This window comes from Nicotiana tomentosiformis, chromosome 3 (genome assembly GCF_000390325.3).
Source record: "Nicotiana tomentosiformis chromosome 3, ASM39032v3, whole genome shotgun sequence".
NCBI lineage: Eukaryota > Viridiplantae > Streptophyta > Magnoliopsida > Solanales > Solanaceae > Nicotiana > Nicotiana tomentosiformis.
Window position 1 is genome coordinate 129,524,942 of NC_090814.1, and position 21,104 is coordinate 129,546,045.

Genomic DNA, 21,104 nt, shown 5'->3' on the forward strand with positions numbered 1-21,104 from the left:
TACTCATTCACAGTTATGAAAAAATAGGCATGCTTTTCAAGTATAACAGTAAATCTCAAATCTTTCACCGAAAATACCAAAAGTATGAGTAAGTTTGAAAACTGTAATTTTTCCCAAAGCTTTCAACGGGTAAATGTTTTATTTCAAATGGCATGAGGAAAAATACAGCTCTATGCTTACATGTCAATATATATGAGAAGTCATGAATGGCGTGATACCGTACAACATGAGGAAAATGCATCTTTATGCTTGTATGTCAAGTGTGCATGTCGAATGCGATGCAACTCAGTGATAAAACCATATGCATACTCTAAGAGTATCAATTCACTAAGTTCTCCCAGTCACTCAGTCCTCACATCCACTCAGTCCTCACAGTCACTCAATCATCCCAATCACTCGGCACTCACACTCAGTAGGTACATGTGCTCACTATGGGGTATGTACAGACTCTAGAGGGGCTCCTTCAGCCCAAGCGCTATAATAAGCCAATCATGGCATAAATCAAAATAACATGTTGCGGCATGCAACCCGCTCCCATAAATATCACTCACAAACAGGCCATCGGCCTCACTCAGTCATCAATCTCTTCAGTCTCTCGGGCTCACAATGTCATGAAAGATCAGCCCAAAAATAATGATGCGATGTATCAATAAATGGTAACAGATACTAAGATATGATATGTAGATGAATGTGTATGACTGAGTATGTAATTTCAATAAAAACAGGTAACTCAATAGCAGAAATCACCCAGTGGGTCCCAGCAAGATAAGCATATAGCCTAGACATGATTTCTAACATGGATCACAGCTCAATTACTCTAGCACGTAGAGATTTCATGGATACAACTAAGATTAGGTGACTACACAGTACCACAGAAATAACCGAGTCACAATTCACACAGTGCATGCCCACACTCTCGTTACCTAGCATGTGAGTCACCTCAACACCAAACATATATCACGTATATTCGGGGTTCATATCCTCAGCACCAAGTTTAGAAGTGTTACTTAGCTCGAACAAGCCTAATCCAACACTAAGCAAGCTAAATGTTGCTCCAAAAATGCCATCACGCGCGTACCGACCTCAGGATGGCTCGAAACTAATCAAAAACAACTCAAATACGTAAAATAAAGCCTAAGGAAACAATTCCAATTGATAAAGGTCGAATCTTTACTCAAAAGCCTAAAATCAACCAAAAAGTCCAACCCGAGCTCGTGCCTCAGAACTCGACAAAAATTATAAAATCAGACAACTCATTCAATTACGAGTCCAACCATACTAGTTTCACTCAAATCTGACTCCAAATCGATGTTCAAAACTCAAAAATTCACCTTATGAAATTTTAGACAAAATCCCCCAAATTTCACTTTTGAAATCATCAATCAATTTCCAAAAATGAAAATAGATTCATGAAATATACTCAAAAATGAGTAGAGAACACTTACCCAAATCAATGTGGTGAAAATTACTTCAAAAATCATCCAAATTCGAGCTCCCCAACTCAAAATATGACCAAATGAACAAACCCTTGATTTATATGCTTTCGCCTAGTTGTTCTGCGTCGTTTCTCATGCCAACGATCCCGAAACTCACTTTTGATGCCTCCAATAGATTCCTTGTGAAATTTCAGTCAATTTAGACTTTTGAATCACTCCATTGGACTTTATAATGAAGGAGATATATTGGTTTCAATATTTGCAAGTAGTGCAAATTTTTAAATACGAATTTAGTGACAATTTCGTAATTAATCTGAAAAATCTCGCAACTCAATTCTTAGTAAAATAACTATAAATTCCTCATATGATGTTGAAACTTGATGATTCCAGTCGCTATAGTTCCAAAATTACGATACGGATCTAATGATTCAATCAAAACAAAAATTGGAGCTCATTTGCTTAATGTGGTACCATTTATGCTTGAAGAAACGACGTCGAAACATTAAAAAACGAGCGCAACACAACCCAAACCTATCCGAAACTCACCCGATCCCCTCGAGACCCTGTTCTAACAGACAAACAAGTCCCATAATATAACATGGACTTACCCGAGGCCTCAAATCACATATAACAACATCGAAACGACAAATCACACCTTAATTTGAACTTAAGTGAACTTTGGACTTTCAACTTCTAAAACTCGCGCCGAAATATATCAAATCAACCCAGAATGAACCCAAATTTTGCATACAAGTCCCAAATGATATAACAAAGCTATTTCAATTCCCAGAACCACAATTCGAATCTGATATCATCAAAGTCAACCCTCGGTCAAACTTATGAATTTTCCAAACCTTCGAATTTCCAACTTTCGCTAATTTGCGCCGAAACCTTTTAGAAACATCCAAATGCAAATCCGAGCATACGCCAGAGTCCAAAATCACCATCCGGACCTAATTGAACCATCAAAACTCCAATCCGAGGTCAAATACTAAAAAAGTCAAACTTGGTCAACTTTCTAACTTAAAGCTTCAATCATGAAATTCATTCTTCCAAATCGATTCCGAATAACCTGAAAGCCAAAACCGACGATTCACACAAGTCATAATACATCATACTGAGCTACTCATTCCCTCAAACTACCAAGCGAAGTGCAAATTCTCAAAATTACTGATCGGGTCATTACAACAAGGCACACAAGCGAATAACCACTCCGGAGTGGTTAGATAATCTTTGGCTCGATAGCAAAATTCCCACCAGAAAAGTGAGTTTGCCATCAAGAAAAGGTTACCCGACCATTCACAAGTGTAAATCACTAGAGGATTGTTAGATAGTTTTTTGCGCGATAACATAAATTCCTAAGGAGAGGCGAAGTTTGTTACCAAGCTGAAGATTGTCTAGCAATTCATTAGTGGGGTCCTCGAAGGTGCAAAACTTTCAGTGTTCCAATTCACATTCTTCGTATTCGAACACTAGGGGGGTGACATGAGGATACGACAACAATGACTGCCACGTCGATCGGAACACAAAAACCGAGAACATAGTTGTATCATCGGGACCGGGGATTACGCGGCCAGCCCCGTAGAAATAAGTTGTACAATTTAGACACAAGAAATGGCAATTTCTTAGCATAATGAATGTTTATGTACTTTATGAAAAAATAATGAATAAAGTAAAGTCCTTTTATTTTCCATCTTGTTTCTGGTCTGACCGATGAATTGATTTTATCATTTGAAAGTTTAACAAGTACTTCAAATGCTAGTGTCGTAATGAACAGGTGACGTCCTCTTCAAGAGCACCGTAAACATAATTCTTATAAAAAAAACTCACGATAAAGGGTTGATTTCGGAAGAACTTGTGCCCAAAATCCAAATGCTTTCTGGGGAAAAATACACTCAAGGCCTTACATAGTAAGACACAAACAGTAAAACTTGCGCAGAACACTTAAGCAAAAAAGAATGCAAATATTAAAACTTGCATAAATGTTCAAATAAAAAAAAACTCATGCAATACTTGAGCAAAAGATGTCTTTATTCACAATAAACGTGTTGAAGCGACACATATACAGAAGTTGGAAAAGGAAAGGAAAAGCTAAATTGTTGCATCTCCGGAACCTAGAGGAAGAGAAGTGTCTGCGCCCCCAAGAGAAGTGGGTAGATCCGCTGATGGCTCAACATCTTGGCCCTCATCAGTTTGGCCTTCAACATCTTCGCCTTTCGGTTCCTCTTTAGTTCCTAAAGTTTTGGAATCGGAACCAGAAGAACCGGAAGCATCAGTCCCTGCCAGGAGACCCCTTTTAGTAGCTGACTCAAGCTCACGGGCCTTAGCGATTTCGGCATCAAAGTCAGTGATACCCGTTTTAGCCTCTTCCAAGGTTTTTCTCCTCATGCTGTACATAACATAAGTTTTCTCAATAACGAGGGAAGCCGCTCGATGCTAGTTCTTCTTTGAGTTAGATAACTTCGACATAAAGGTTTTCCAAGGCAAATCTAATAGACTTGAGGCTAACGTCGAGTTCGCGGACAGTAGAGCTAAAAATTTTATTATGCTCAATGGTCTAATTGTACTTATCCTCCAATTAAGCATATTTCACCCTCGCAGCAGCAAGCTCGTCAGTTTTGGAGTTCAAGGTTGCCTCTAGGTTTCGTCAATCTCTTAGCGGAGGCAACCTCGCGATCGGTTGCAGCAAGAACGACACTACGGACTTCAGCCCATTTGGCCTTGGGCTCATCAAATTGAACCCTCATCGGGCCAATCTCTTAGCTAAGGGTTTCCACTTCTTGCTCGCTTTGCTGCAAATGAGTCCCCAACACAACGGCGTCAACAACTTTGGCTTCCAATTCTAAGAGGCGACCAACGGTTTGCTCCCGCTCGGCCAAAAGTTGATCATGTGCGGAGGTAAGTTCTTCTTTTTCCCGAATCAACATATGGAGGCCCTCGGAAGCAAGAAAATTGGCCTACAAAAAAATATAGGAAATCTCACAATATTTGCAGTCAAAAATAGAAGAAATAACAAAAGAAATTAGGAATATACCGCTGCGGCATTATGTATGGTATTGTTCAACAAGCACTCTCCCGAGAGAGCCTGTATCTTTTCCCAATCTTTTTCTGAAGCCTAAGTCTTCAGATAGTTAGCAAGTTCCACCAGTCTGGATAATAAATTGCATCCAGTAGAAACCGTTTGAGTAACGTTCTTCCTCCTTCGCGGATCTTCTGAGGGGGCAGCATAATTTTTCCCCAAATTCCTATGAACTGGGGACTGGGGTATAAGAACACCCTCTTCTCGGACAGATGCGGCCAGTGGAGATGATGTAGCGGTTGCTAGTGGAAAAGTTGGTGAAAGTGGAGATGATTTAGCAATTGCTGGTGTTGGTGAAGATGGAGATGAAGATGAAGGAGTTGAAGTGGGAGTTGGCATTTTCCACCATTTCATACTCCCCCAGAGCGCCGAGACATCTTCCTTGGTTGGTGTAACTAACTCAACAGATTGAACGATCTGTTGAGTTGAGGAAGGTCGTCTTCTTCTATGTAGAGAAGCTCCCTCAGGGCTAGCTTCTCCATCATCGTCACTCATCACAGTACCTATAGCCGGCCCAGGCAGAGGGCTCGTCACCACGACTTCCGGAGATGACTCGGGGCAGCATTCTTCGCCCTCTTATTCTTTCCCCCGGTCGTGGAGGAACGCCTTATTTTTGGTTGCTTGTTCTCTGGCGGGGGATTCCGAGATGAAACACTTGCACCAGAAGTAGGCCGGAGGTGCATGTTTGTGAAAAAGCTTTCTGCAGCAGCCTCGCCACATCAAAAGGATCAATCAAAACATCCTCCCCGAGGACGACAACCGAGCCCTATGGTAGACCTATATTCAATAGGAGATAAAAATCAGATAACTTTCTCATAAGAAAAAGTAAGGACATGATGATTTAAACTTACCATGAATTTTGGCCTTCCATCCATATTTCAGGGACAACTCTTTCCACGAGCGGGTTTCCGGCGTTGTAACGTCCAAAATATTTTGAACCCATTGGTCCAAGCCATCAACCCTAGGGGGAACCCATCGAGTCGCTGAGGCACGTAAAGGAAGAAAAGTTAATAATGATGAGGAAAAGATCTTTAACAAGAGTAGAAGCAAATTGTATACTTACGAGTGCGGTTCCATAATTTCGGGAAGGAAGGAGCTGAGGCCGGGATGATTTCACAAGTGGCAACTGAAATAAACCGTTCCATCCACCCACGATTGTTATCATCATCCATGTTGGATATCAGTGCATGGTGGTCGCTTTTGCTGAATTTAATCACCCCCCACGGAAGATCTTGGGGGAATAGAGGTTCATCACGTGAGCTAGGGATAACTCCTCCCCCGTTTCCTGGAACAAGCGTCGAAGGCAAGAAATCGTCCTCCACACGGAGGGACTGATCTCGTCCAATTTCACACCTCAATTCAAAGTTATGAAACGGTCGAATGCAATGATAGTACCCAACAAGAGTCGGGGTCGATTTTCACAGGGAGCTATATATGAGATTTATGAGTATATATTGTAGTATGTAAATTTGATTATCTCAATTTACACTTCCACAAATTGGAGTTGTTTTTAAGTCTAATTTAAAACTAAGAGTGCAAGTTGAGAAATAAAACTAAGAAATTGTTTTTGTTATTTTTCAAGTTTTGTAAAAAGCCTAGGGCTATGACCATCGCCTAGGTGTTTGCCTAATGGGATATAAACCTTAATGCTTGTTTTATTGATCAGGGTGTATTATAGCTATCAACATTCAATTACCCACTCAATACCTCTCGGTCAGAGAGTGATTTTGACCGATTTGGCTTTCTCAAGTCCAAATGGGTATTGCACAAAACGATTGATAAAAGCTCTAGTCGGGTTATTACTATCTTTAGGTTGAACCCTTTAATTGGGATTATCAATCTCTCGATTGACCCAATTTATTGTTAGCCAAGTTTTCCTAGACTAAGTCTCTCTTTCTCAAGTAGAGACCAAGTCAAATAGGCATGAACTAATGTTTGCAACCATTAATTCCACAAATTAAAGCATGAACAAAGCTAAATAATATACACTCAACTATAAACAAGCATTAAATTAAACATCCATAAGGTTTACACACTAGGGTTGGGTCACAACCCTAGTGAAAATCTAGCTACTCATGCTTGAAATTGAAGAAAAAGAAGAAGAAATGATAATTAAACTCATATTACAAAATTAAAAAGATAAAATCTATGTTAAAATATACCAAAATATGAAAAACTACTAAAAGAAGCAAAGAAAAATGGCTAATGTAGCTGTTGATGTCAAACTTTAACCTAAAATTATAAAACTCGTCTATTTATACAAGGCTGGAAATTTCGGACAAAAATGCCCTTCGGGAGATTCTGCGGCCGCACAATTCCATTTGCGGTTCGCAGATTTCTTCAACTTGTCAGGACTGGGAGTCTGCGGTTACATAATTCTGATCTGCGGCCGCAAGACACTCTTTGGGCGGTCCACACTTTTACATCTGCGACCGCATAGCACTTTTTCTGCGGCCACACAATTCCTGTGCGGTCCACATTTTTGATGGATTTGGAATGCACATTTTCTGAACTTTGCACTTTGCACCAAACTGTGCTGGCTTTTCCTTCATCATCTGCGGCCGCAGATGATATTTTGCGGTCTGCACTTTTGAGCTTTTGTGCCTTTTATGTCCTTGAGTTCAGATTACTCCTTTTTCAGTTGGATTTCATCTTGGGAGTCCATTTTTCAATATTCCTGCAATTTAGCACATTTTATCAGTTTTTGGGAACATAATTAAATGCTCTTGGACTAAAACAAAAGCTAAAAGGCGTTAATAAATAGTCAAAATCCCCAATTATCAGGGACTCACCTGTGCCAAACACACTTGGTAGCAAGGCAAAACTCCTCAATAATGGTGTCAAGCTCTCCACTCAGAGAAAATGTCCCCAAAGTGAAGGGATACATATAGAAGTACGTAAAAGCCTTCTTGGGTAAAGTTACTCGCTTCGCCAAATCAGGAGCGATAATGTCTAAATCCTGGCAATGACAATCTTCCTTCACAACAGGAATGCTGGAAGGACGGATGGAAGAAGGATATGTGCTAACGGCTCATGTACGAGGGCTAACAGAAGAAAATTTCTTTTCGAAATCTTTTGTTGTGACAAGAAAGTTAAAGAAAGGTTGAAGAACAGAATACAAGTGGAATGAAGAGAGTTTAGAGAATTATGGAGTATAAATGAAGGAGGTTGATGCGTATAAGTAAAGGTTTAGGCGGCTAAATTCGTGGCCATAATTACGTCGATAACCGGTAAAACGTTATGCTGAATCGAGCGATGACGCGTGTTCGGGGCATTAAATGCAGAAAGATGTGCATCTAATCAACCATCAAAAGCTTTTCAGAGGGGATCGGAGAAATTCCCGCAAAAAAGAATGCTTCTACCAACTTCCCGGTGACACAGAATTATATCACCGGAAAGTAGGGGGACTATCTGTGTCAAGCCCCAAACCTGAAGAGGCGTGGCCGGCACCCGGTACCATACTCGGCCCGAGCGTACCACTCTGTAACTGTGAACTCTAGAGGAATAACCCTCAACCTAGGCCGATGAGGCCATATTCTGAATCATCTGAAAATATCGTTTGTCTCATCTAAGGGGTAAACATGCCCAAAAACTCATATAGTATTATACAAACTATACATGACTTGTCTACAAGCCTCTAGAGATAGTTGAACTGTATCATGGTCGGGACAGGGCCTCGACCTACCCATCAAACCTGTATATATATAAAACGGACTCCAAGGTCTAGACCTGGTAACTCCGGGGAAGTGGAGCTTACCAACCAAGCTGATATTTGGCTCTGTCTACTGGGAAGGTCTATCCAGCTGTCTATCAGGACCTGCAGGCATGAAATGCAGCGTCCCCAGCAAAGGGACGTCAGTACAAATAATGTACTGAGTATGTAAGGCAATAAAATAACTGAAAGCTGAAACTGAATCGATGATATAATAACGGAATGTAACTGGGAGTCAAAAATAATCTGAAGATATGCTTACCTGCTGATACTGACTCAACTCTCTCCATATAGTATGTAAAATAGTTGTCCGGCCCTATAAGGCTCGGTATGTGTAACTGCCCTGCCGTAGTAGGCTCGCTCATAGGCGCTCGGCCATACTAGGCTCTGTATCTCGGCCATTCTGGGCTCGCTCATAGGCGCTCGGCCACAGTAGGCTCGGTATATAACTTACCATCTGATCAGAGGTTGCCCAATAGGGGCCTGCCCACCGATTATAGCTCGATGGTGGTAAAAAAATACTGTAACACTGTATATATATATATATACTCTCTAATCTCTTAGATGAAATAAGACAATACTAAACTGAATATGAAGTCCAGATATGGGAGAATACTGTAACTTCTGAGACTAGGATAATGTGAATAAATTCAGGAATACGAACTTCTCTTTATGCCTCGTTATCAAACTCATGCAGTTACGAGATCATGCCAAAATGAAGAAAGGTTTAGCCTTAACATACCTTATCACAATCTTTCCAATCACCAACTTGAACTCTCCTCTTCTCACCTTAATCTACAACAACGATAATAATACTATCATTAAGTTACGAAAGGTACAACTAACGCACAACGAACGACAAGCTTATTTTGTATTAAAACGGACAGCATCTCCCCTATAATCCTTACTTCCTCCAAATTCAAGATAACACCACAACACCAAAAACAACAATAACAACATATATACATTAGTTTCCAACCTTATGCACACCACACAATACTACAAAACAGCCCAACACACCCCAATCTCTTCATACACAAAACGACCACCGTAGTAGTGTCAACAACCCGAAATTGTTACGATGAACAACCAGCCCAACATCCTGCATTTATGTGGTGTTTCTCCACACCCTTCCTCCTCCAAAACTCCACAAAACAATAGTAAAACATGCTGCCCAGCAGCACCACAAAATAGTCCACAAAACAGTCCGCTACAAGTGAATAACTCAAACTCACGGCTTCCGATCACCGTCCCGTGAGTTCTTACAAATATAGAACGACTTACTATGCATATACAGCAGAAAAAATGGATGAAAGAGAGCAGTAAACTTACCTTATTTGTTGGATAACTCAGCTCCTATCTTGGTTCTTCAAACTCTAGGCTTTACCTCCAATTAGAACTTGAAAGGGAGAGAAAATCAATTGGGGTTTGGGGAAAATTTTTGGGAGGAGATTTGCATAGATTAAGTCTGGTTATTTTTCTCTATTATCAACCTAATATATGAAGGGGATAAGACTTTAAAAAGTCCTTTTTGAATGACCCGAACTGGCCCATTTTTGGACGACTCGAAGAGGCCCATTTTTGGATTTTCGTTTAAGCAAGTAGGTGACAGTCTGCGCAGTCTTGGAAAAACTCTCATATCTCTCTACTCTGATGTCGTATTGACAAACGGTTTAATGCGTTGGAAAATAGACTCATAGATATTTAATTTGATGGGTGGAACACCCCATAACTCTACGTATATTAGGAGAAAATGCCAGTTACATTGGACCCAAAGTTTCAGTAAAACGTATGAACGTAACTTGTGATGACTTTCATCGACTTTTGTTCCACCACTCGCTTGACTTCAAAATATAACACACGGCTATCATACGAATAAAATAACTCATAACATAACCTCCTTATCATGTTAAACACCCTGGTCTCACTCCAAAAGTACATGTTATAACATTCCCCATTTTGTCGATTTTCGACGAAATATTATGTTTTTCAATTCCTTTAGCTTTTGAATCTTCCAACCATCTTTGTACTTTTTGTTCATGATCTTCAATATTTGTAACCTCCGAGGTAATATGATTAACTTACTTTATAAACTTTTCAAATATGATTTCATTTCTGAGCTTACATCAATTGACTTACGACGTACTCGTACGTACGAAAACATGGGTTGTAACAATCTGTATAGGGTAAAATATGCTACGCTATGTGGTTGCATAAGAGAGTGACACGTAGAGCCGAAGACAGAGTATAGTTAAAACCAAAGACAAATGTTTCATTTGTCACCGGAAAGAATGACGCTCATAAAGATGTAAAAAATATCTACCACCCGGTAGCATTCAATGGAGAATATTCCACAATATTTAGTATACTTCCCGTTATAAAGAATTTGTCATTTATGCTCACCGTTACACATTCTTCAATGACCCTCATAATTGACATTAAAGAAGGCCATGATCCTAGGGCTTTGTTCTTTAGGTGTAACTATAAATAGTGATCTATGTTATCATTGTAAATGAAATAAATTTTTCTGGCAAACTTACGCTATAATCTATTCAAAGCTCTATACAATTTTGGTCTCCTTACTTTTTGATTTCATTACTGTTGTACCCGGAAGTCTCGCTCCCAGAACTACTATTTATGCTATTTCATCTTCATATCAAGGCTAAGTATTGCATACTTCCTCAATTCTTTTATTATTTCAGGATCGAATTAATTCACTTGTCTAGAAACCACGTATAAATTCAATTGTACCGTTTTACGGGTAAACAAGTTATAAGTTTGATTGAATTCAATAGTTTTGGTCAAAATCATATATTTATTTATGCTAAAAAATCTACTTAATGCATGTAAATACTTTATTCAAAACTTAGTAAGCTGTCTTTTCTAGCATTAAGAATCCATATACTCAAATATTTGATCCTCTCCTGCTAACAGCACAAAATATTTGTTTTAAAAAACATTCCCCCAAAGTCAGGGTGCTAAAGTGCGTAAACTGAAACTTGAAGGTGGTTTAGTGCATTAACCTATAATATCAAGATGGACCAACAAAATTGGGAGCGACTAGCGACTGGGGAGGTATATAATGCGGTGGTGAGGCAGGAACACAGAAACAGAGAAGAGAAAGCCAAAGAATGGAATCGTCAGGGCAATGGCTGGAAAGAGCATTACTGGAGCTATGTGACAAGATAGGGACTGGTCTTGATTTAGATGCTGAGATAATATCTGGGCTCGTCTCCTATTGCGAGCTTGCTCCTCCTCTCGATGCTAAAGAATACCTTGATGTAACCTCTTTCCCTCCATCCATCTCTATGGTTTACACTGTTTTTGTTAATTTCTGTGTTGTTGATTTTCTTGTTTCCAATTTTGATGGGAATTGTGTTATGTTGGTTTGGGTTCTGTTCAGTAGATAGTCCATGATTGAGGGTAGGGTATATGACTGATAATGGACTGCACCCGTAGACATTTTAAGATCAAGGGGTTCTCTTGTTAGATTCGAAGGGATAGTTTTTCTGTGTGTATATTTTGATCTCAGTGTTACGCATTGAAAACCTGATTGGACATCCCGTGGAATTTGCTTTCGTTTTTTGATTTTGTGATGAACTTTGATTTTTTTTTATTTAAGTTAAATCTATTATGGCCATTGGGCTCGGTGTTGAAAAGGTGGTACTAAATAATGTAAATAGAGCTGGAAAAAACAATTGTTATAGAATGATTATGGAAGTATTGTTGGTGATTTAGGTGTAGAATATTAGAAATTTAGCTTTAATAAAAAGTATTTTCCGAAAATAAATTGGATTCTATCTTGATAAAACAGTTTAAAAGATTTTTGAACTTGATTGACATTGGAGCCTTGGCGCAATGGCTAAAGTTGTTGTCGTGTGATCATGAGGTCATGGGTTCGAGCATTGGATATAGCCTCTTTCGGATTTGTAAGATAAGTCGGCGTACAATTAGACCCGATGTGGTCTGGTATTTCGTCGGAAATCACTCAGTGAAAGATTATTGCACCAGGCTGCCCTTTATTCACATTGATTAACTTCAAATATTTCACTAGATTGTTCTCAGTTCATTTGCTCATATAACTTTATTTCTGTTTAAAGATACTTCATGTCACATTATAAACTTTTGTTTTTCCTTCATCTCTTACTTTTTCCACCAAAGCACAGTTTGTTATTGCACTTTGCACTTAAAGCCCGAGCATACCTTGGCGCTTTTCGCCTATAGGCTGTAAAGCACTATATGAATATCCCGAGTAATAAAGCAACTACGCACTCTTCTAACCATTTTCACATTTGTAATAATTGCTTTTACTTGGCAACTAAAATCTGTACAATTTCCAATGTTATGGCTATTTCTATAAGCATCTATATCCTGAAGACAGCAGCCAAATTCTGTACTATAAATCCAAGAGGTGCTGCCGCAATTGTTTCTGCTATCTGAGTCTCGCTTCTCTGAAAATTTTTATTGTTGAGAGGATGAAAAGTCAAATGGCCTCGGTTCATTCCAAACCTTTTCAATCAGACATGAGATCAGACCATTTTAATCATTTATCAAATTGATGCCTAATGCTCATTGATACGAGTAGTTTGTTTTTTCTTGTATGTATGTCGTTAAGTCTTGTTGATATTTAGAGAATGTGTAGATTAACAGGACGGAGCTTCTTTGTTGATTCTTTAGTGTAGCATTCCCTTCCTCCAGTTAGAAATTGAAAGACTGCCTTTTCATTTGGTATTTGAAAACGATCCGAATTGGAATCTTGCTAAGACCTTTCTCACATTGATACTTGTTAGTGGTTATTAAATGGGATCTTTACACAAATAGCCGGCCACATTCATTGTTTACTTTTTCTAGCCATATACATAGATTATATAATGATTATCCACGACTATACACATATAATACATAAATTATGTATATATTATACCTCTACCGGCTATTTTTAGTTTAAGTGGTTGGGTAGGCGGCTATTTGGGTTAATTCTTCTTATTAAATCTTGATCTCATGTATCAACATGTGATTGTTTTGTAAGATCTTCTTTGCAGATGGCCATGGCAATTAAGATTGTGGTTGGTGCTTTTTCTTATTGGTACCATTTGACTGTTGTTGGTGCGTTTACTGAGATCTTTTCTTTCTGAATCTTCTATAGAATATCATAGGTCAGGAAGCTGGAAAAAGTGTGACGGATGAGTATTTGAGACGGAGAGGTCATTCAGATATATACCACACTACCCAAGGTACTTCTGCTTCCAAATTGCAAGCATATGTAAAGCCCCCTTCAGCTGATAGTCTGGCAGCTGGAACTAAAAAACAAGTGCGAGCACCGAAAGAAAGTAAAGCCTCAAGTAAGCAGGAAAGTCAGAGCACAGCTGGGACATCAAATGGACGAAACGTACAAAGAGGGAGTCAAGGAAACTCTACGACAACAACAACAACTGCACCTCAACCCCAAGCAAGTCAAAGAAACTCTAGAAAGAAAAAATCTGACAAAGTTGTTTCGCTTGCTGAGGCTGCAAAAGGGTCTATTGTATATCAACAGGGGAAGCCATGCTCATGCCAAGCCCGTCGACACAGGCTGATTAGCAATTGTTTATCTTGTGGAAAGATAGTCTGTGAGCAGGAAGGTGAAGGGCCTTGTAACTTTTGTGGTGCACTTGTGCTAAGGGAAGGAAGCTCGTATGCTGGATTAAATGAAGGCCCAGTTCCAATTTCCGATGCTGAGGCAGAAGCTGAAGCCTATGCAAAGAGGCTAGTTGACTATGATCGGAACTCTGCAGCACGTACGACTGTTATCGATGACCAAAGTGACTACTATGAGTTTGAGGGAAATAGTTGGTTGTCGAAGGAGGTACAGTGCACGTTTGTGAGAACATTTCACTTTGCAAGACTTGGCTTCTATGATGACATTGACTTATGTTGTGATCCTTCGTTTCCTCCCCTTTTAACAGGAAAAGGAACTTCTGAGGAAAAAGAAAGAGGAGATAGAAGAGGCTGAACGTGCTAAACGAAATAGAGTCATAATGACATTTGACCTAGTTGGCCGCAAGGTTTTTCTTTCATTGCTATTAAGGAGGATATATGTGCTCGCATCTTATTCCCTCTCTCTTTTGTTCTTTTTTCTTTCTTTCGTTTCTCTTTTTTCTTTGTCTTGAGCATGGAGGGTGGGAAAGTGGTTCTTATCTTCTTGTTCTTTTGCGCATATCTTTAATCTTGCCTTTTCAATCATCAGGACAAACTGTTTTGTTCTTTGGCTTTTGACTGTTGATTCCTATCTTTTCTTTATGCAAATGCTGCAGCATAGCTCATAATTTATTACCATGTTGATAGAGATTGCATATCCAAAATCTGGCTTGACTTTAACCAAATTCTGATGAGTTTCATAGCCCAAATAGTAAAATGACATTGGATTTGGTTACAAGTTGCACTGGAGTATTGATCCATTATTTCTGTAATTGATGCTCATGCAATTTCCACAACCTGCTTGTTGATAGTTGGAAACTTCTTCGAACTCACTTTTTTTGTCATTCCCATTTTCTGACTGTGTGCGCGCGCGATGCAATTGTAACTTGTTGCACAGTTGCAGTGTTATTACTCTCTTGTATTCAAGGAGCATTTTCAGATGCCTGATCCAACACCTCAACAATGTAAACATTCTTTTTCGCATATTTGATTCATTGAAAATTTTAGTTGGGGAAATTATCTATTGTGTCTGTTCTGACTTATTCTTAGGCATGGGCCTTAGGGCTTCTCTTTTTTTTTATTTTTATTTTCATGGTGTATAAGCCTCACTCCCGCAACTTTTGTAATAACCTGAAGAATGCCTGCTGGTTGCTTGGAGTTAATCCTAATCGTAACTACAATGCCTTTCTTGATCTATATTCTGCAGGTTCTTATAAATAAAGACGAGGCTTCTGAAGAACTGCAGAATGGAATTCTACTCAGACCAGTAGGGGAAAAGGAAGCAACCCGCATTAGACCTAATCCAAACCTGAAGGTACAACCCGTCTTTGTGGATCCAGGTCCCAGGAAAACTTCCAAGGCGAAGAATAATAAGAAAGGACCAAGTAATGGCTTGTGCTTGGAGATTACTGGGAGAGTACAACATGATACCAATGAACTCTCACGTTTGATAGTAGAGGGCAAGCTACATGGATCTTCGAATAGCAACTCGTGGCATGAGCCATCTGTTAATAGGGCTATTGGAACTTCAGATGACTCTGAATGTACTTTAGATTACTATTGAGAAGTATATAGCTGGCGAGTCGAAAATTTTCATCCCCACACCTCCAATATGCGGTCTTCAGAGATAATACTCAAGATGTCAACTGAGTTTTGTTTTTTTTTTTCCTTTTTCTGGGATAGGGGATGGAGGCAGAAAGTTCTACAAACTTACTATTGTAAGTCCTGATTAATCTAGAAAAAAAGTCTTCTGCATATGTTTGTTCGGGGAGATTTTAAGTGGAACTAAACTTAATGTCATCTGTGTTCATCCTACATCATGTGGATATGGATGCTCTGCACGAGCTGAGAAATATATCAAAGTGTGATAGGTCACTCGGAAGCTTCCTATGTATTACAAGGAAGTTGCATATTTTTATGAATTATATTTTCGTTTACTTTGTAGTTTGTGCATTTTTGGTTCGTTGAAATTGCCAAATTGGGGTGAAAAACAGAACATTCGCATTCTTTTATGTCAAAAATTGTTCCACTGATAATACAACAAAACGAAGATGCAGTTCGCTAGGAATTATTGATAAGGAAAAGAAAAATGAGGAAGATGTAATCTATTTTTGCTTATTCCTTAGCAACATGTAATATCATATGCTTACCTGCAAAACTTGTCTCCCATATTATACTCGCAATTGGGATTTTGTCATAATATTGTACATTAATTTCAGTTGCATCGTTGAAAATACAAACTCAGCGATGAAAACATATGATAATAGAAGAAATGCAGGGGGAAAAAAAAAGAAAGAAAGGCTACTACTTTACTCCCTTTTTAAAATTTTATTTATAAAAAATAGGACTCTATTAGATTTTAGTTTGTCTTCTATAATTAATTAAATCTATATCTATATCTATATCACCGTACTATATCGAAGATCAATAGTTGAATATGAAAGACCAAAACAACCCTATAAACTTAAATGATTATGATACCCTTCAAAAAATTATACCTTCATAAATAAGTACAATAACCAAACTTACATTATTAGTTTCATTATTTTAAAATATCGAAAAATGTGAGGTTGTGTACTGGATAATGAAGTGTAGACTAATTCAATTACTTTAAGGAAAGGATAGTTCAAGAAATTTTAACCATGAAAAGAGTAATTATTATCTTCAATTTAATGTAGAAAAGAGTAATAATTAAGTATAATCATGAATATTGTTGCTAATTATGGGAAAGTTAGAGTAAATAAAGAGCCTACTGCTACAATTATCATTTATGTTGCTACAATTATCATTTAATCACAGATACATAGTTCACCATAAAGTTGCAACCTTTTGGTTCCTCAAGAAATGAGAAACTAACTACATATACTTTATATGCAAGTACATATTCTTGCGATCAAATTCAAATTGTATGTTCATTCGAGATTCAGTGCAATCCTCGCCAAAGGATTTGAAGAACGTAATTATCCATTCATTTAGGTAAAACAATAACTTCTTTTTATCTTAATGATAATCATGTATTTAATTCTTGACCCTATGCTTACAGTGTAAATAATACCTTTTGATAAATCCAAAATAAGATAAGCGAAAAAGGTGAGAAGAAAAACAAATTTATATGTGGAAGCAAGAATTTCTCCATTAATTTAAATATTAATCTTATAGTATATGCTTCTAATTACAATCTAAGTATAAACCTGTTGTTCCTAGATTAACATGTTGTTAACTAATTTTGTTTTCTAATTTTCCGTCTAGAGAATTCATGGCTACAAAGGTAAAGAACCTTATCAATGAGAAGCCAATTGAAGAGAAGAACGCCGATGAAGCCAACACAAAGAAGAAGAAGAATATAAAAGTTTATTGATTTTACTCATATGCTGGTTTTTTTTTTGGGGGGGGGGGGGGGGGGTCAAAGGTATAGTCGTCGGAGTTTATTGCAATTAATATTTCAAAATTCTTGTATAATTTTGCATAACTATGAAAAAAAATTCTTTTTGTTATGTTTTTATTATTGTCAATCGCTTCTTACTTAATTGTTCACAAAATTTTACAAAACATTGAATTCTTCCATTCTTTAAAAAAAAATATATCATGTACAAATAAGTATTAGTTTCTATTTATATTTGTTGCATAGATCATTTCGCTGAAACATCAAAATGGAACAACTTCAAGAACAATATCTACAAAGAAATATTAGGTGAATTATACAGTTATATTATATGTTTGTAACTCATAACAACTAAATTTATGTAATTATAAAATACACTTGTCTAACTAAATAAAATTATTGATCTTTGCAGAGCTATCCAATCAACTTGAGTTCAACACTATATCTCTAAAACTATTTATTATTTTTAGCTTGTATTTTTTTCTTTTGAAATTTTTGTGTAATATTTCACATGTTTTAATAATATTTTTTTTACTGCTTGTACGGAATTACACGTGCAACATACGTATCAAGAAACTAGTTATATTAAAAGCATGAACTCCTAAACTGAAAAGTTAAATTACTTATTTACCCTTTCTAAAAGTTTACTTATCCTACTTATTTAAAATAATTTATTATAATAATATATTGATTGTAATATTTAAACAGAAATAAAGAGGAAACTGTTCGGAAGGATTGTGTATCTTAAAATGCTTCAAATTATTTCAAATGTTGCCTTTTAAATGAATTCAACGGTTGCCTTTGTAGAAGTCTTCTCATCTATTTAAATGGTTCTACCTAAATCTTTCTCCTGTCCAAATGAAATGCCCTAAATTTTTTGATGAGGTATTCTCTTTTTCATAGAATTCAGTTGATGAATTCTTAAGTTGTAGCGATAACACGGTGCACGATTTTCAGATTATGTCCACGTAAAAGTCATGTACTCATTTACAATGAATGAAAATACTGGAGTCAATTACTCAAATGGTCACTCAACTATTTCAAATTATCTCCTAAAGTTACTTTTCTTTCGTTTGTAACAACAAAGTCACTGAACTATGCCTATTGCACTGAGAAGGTCACTCAACTAGATTTTTCAAATTTTGGATTGCCAAATACCTATTTTACCCTCTAAATTATAAACATTTATCTTCTTTTTATTATTTTTAAACTTTTTAGTACTAACAACAAAAATTCAAAAAATTATTTACACAATTTAGAATGAAAGAAAATAAAGGTTGTAAAATATATATTCTATGCACATAATATAAAAATAATTATTTAAATAAAGGTATTTTTATAATATACATTATATATTCTTGAAAATTATGCTCAATTATATTATTATGTTTCTACCAACTTTCCGATGACACAAAGTTATGTCACCAAAAAACAGGGGGATTATCTGTATAGGATAAAATATGCTATGTTAAGTCGTGCATGGAATATATATATATAAATATAATTGAGCATAATTTTTAAGAATATATAATATATATTATAAAAATACCTTTATTTAAATAATTAATTTTATATTACGTGCATGGAATATATATTTTACAACCTTTATTTTCTTTCATTCTGAATTGTGTAAATAAATTTTTGAATTTTTGTTGTTAATACTAAAATTATTATTAGTAACAAATTATTCTAATTAATTTTTTTACTATGCTCATTATTTTGTTTATATATGCTTAAATACTTTTTATTTTTTTAATTTATAAATAATATTTATTTATTCTATAGGTAAGTCCATAATGTAAATTAAAAAGGGAAAAATCATAATATTAAAAAGTTTTAAAAAAATAAAAAGAAGATAAATGTTTATAATTTAGAGGGTAAAATAAATATTTGGCAATCCAAAATTTGAAAAATCTAGTTGAGTGACCTTTTGAGTGCAATAAATATAGTTCAGTGACTTTGTTATTACAAACGAAATAAAAGTGATTTTAGGAGATAATTTAGGATAATTTAGTGACCATTTGAGTAATTGACTCGAAAATACTGTGAACAATTGGTTTTTGAATTTTTCTGGCACAAACTTTCTATGTATAAAAGTCATTCTACAGTCCTTCACTAAATTCACTTCTCATAGAACTTGTATAATCCCATTTGATATTAAACTTCCAATTACTCGCGAAAATGCTTTAAGCCAAAAATGCATTATCAAATTACAACAAATTTTCTCCCATCGCGGTAAATATGACTACTGATTATCAAGGTGGAATAGATGACAACAATGGTGGTGGATTTGCTGCAGACGGACCGACCATACGTGATTTGAAGGCTTTATGTATTAACTGACTGACTTGGTAATTTTAGTTTTCTTATGCAAATCATATGGTCTTTATTTATATTTCATACACAAACGGACTTGCGCTCTCTCTCTCTCCTTTATATATATATATATATATATATATATATATATATATATATATATATATATATATATATATATATAGAGAGAGAGAGAGAGAGAGAGAGAGAGAGAGAGAGAGAGAGAGAGAGAGAGAGAGAGAGAGAAAAATTTTAAGTTCTTTTTAATTGATTTTTTTGCTTTACAATTTATTATTATTATTATTATTATTATTATTATTATATTTATGGTTCATTAAACCTACTTTATGAAGAATAAGCGGAAGAAAAGATTATTTTAGCAAACGAAATTTTTATTGATTAAAAATAATTTGATATAAATAATTTTGAAGATACATTGCCTACTATTGCAATATAACATATGAATATAAATTAAATTTTATACTTCAAAGTATTTGTTAATCATTATTTTGTATTTCAGTAATTAAACGTGTTAAAGATGGAGGTAATAAAAAGAAGGGGATGGAGAAGCAATGAGGTTAATTGGATATTAGAAAGATTATGCGCGTCTTTTCAATTTAGGTTTCACAAGGTTGACACTATATCTTTTTAATTATCAACAATCGATGTTAATATAATTACGTTAATTAGCATTTGCATCAAATGCAGATTTGTTTTCTACTATTCTTAATTACAGGTTACTTGCATTTACTCGAACATACAATTGGTAATACTTCTATTTTTTTAACTAATTAGAATTATTATTTCAATATATTACCTAAATTAATAGCTATCGTCAGTGCAATATGTCACATTATAAAGAAATGTTAAGAATGCTAATCATACTAGAAAATACAAAACCTATCTTATATTATTACTATTACATTATTTTTCTTTGTCCGCTTAATCATCTCAAGTTCAATCAAAATGAGAACCGATGTAGAATTGACAAAATAATATGTACATATTAATAAGTTACAACAATATTTTTTGATCGATGATAAAAGTATTAGTATTCGAAGAGGTTTAGTAAGACCATACAAAAATTAAAGACACAAAGGTATTTTTAGGCCTAAAACGTAAGTTGAAGAAGATGTAATATCATTTTTAATTGTTATTATATTATCTGCTTATTTATTTTGCCTTTGTTAATAACATCACTGCTGGTTAAATCTTTAATAAGGGACAAAGATCTAAGCAATACTTTTCTAAAATCATATAGAAAATGGAAAGACTTCTTTGAGCCAAATAATTACCAATTACAATATTATCAGTTTCATATTGAATCATGCTAATCACAACTACCCTTTAGTGCACAAAGAAGTTGCAATATCTCGTTTATTAACATCGTTATAAAGAAATTCGACAATGATAATATTCACAGCCAAAAAAATTTCAACTGCTCCCTAACATCAAATATGTTCTCCAAGTTCATTATTTGATGAAATTTTGCATTTCATTGAT

The 21,104-nt window shown here is 35.9% G+C and overlaps 1 protein-coding gene across 1 annotated transcript; it reads left to right on the forward strand.

Moving 5' to 3' along the window:
* The first annotated feature begins 11,292 nt into the window (after nucleotides 1-11,292).
* On the forward strand, nucleotides 11,293-15,840 carry LOC104115839 (uncharacterized). Its single transcript, XM_009626561.4, has 4 exons — nucleotides 11,293-11,508; nucleotides 13,374-14,072; nucleotides 14,173-14,271; nucleotides 15,111-15,840. The coding sequence occupies exons 1-4, from the start codon at nucleotides 11,359-11,361 to the stop codon at nucleotides 15,465-15,467; spliced, it is 1,305 nt and encodes a 434-aa protein (XP_009624856.1). The 5' UTR covers nucleotides 11,293-11,358; the 3' UTR covers nucleotides 15,468-15,840.
* Nucleotides 15,841-21,104: the final 5,264 nt, after the last annotated feature.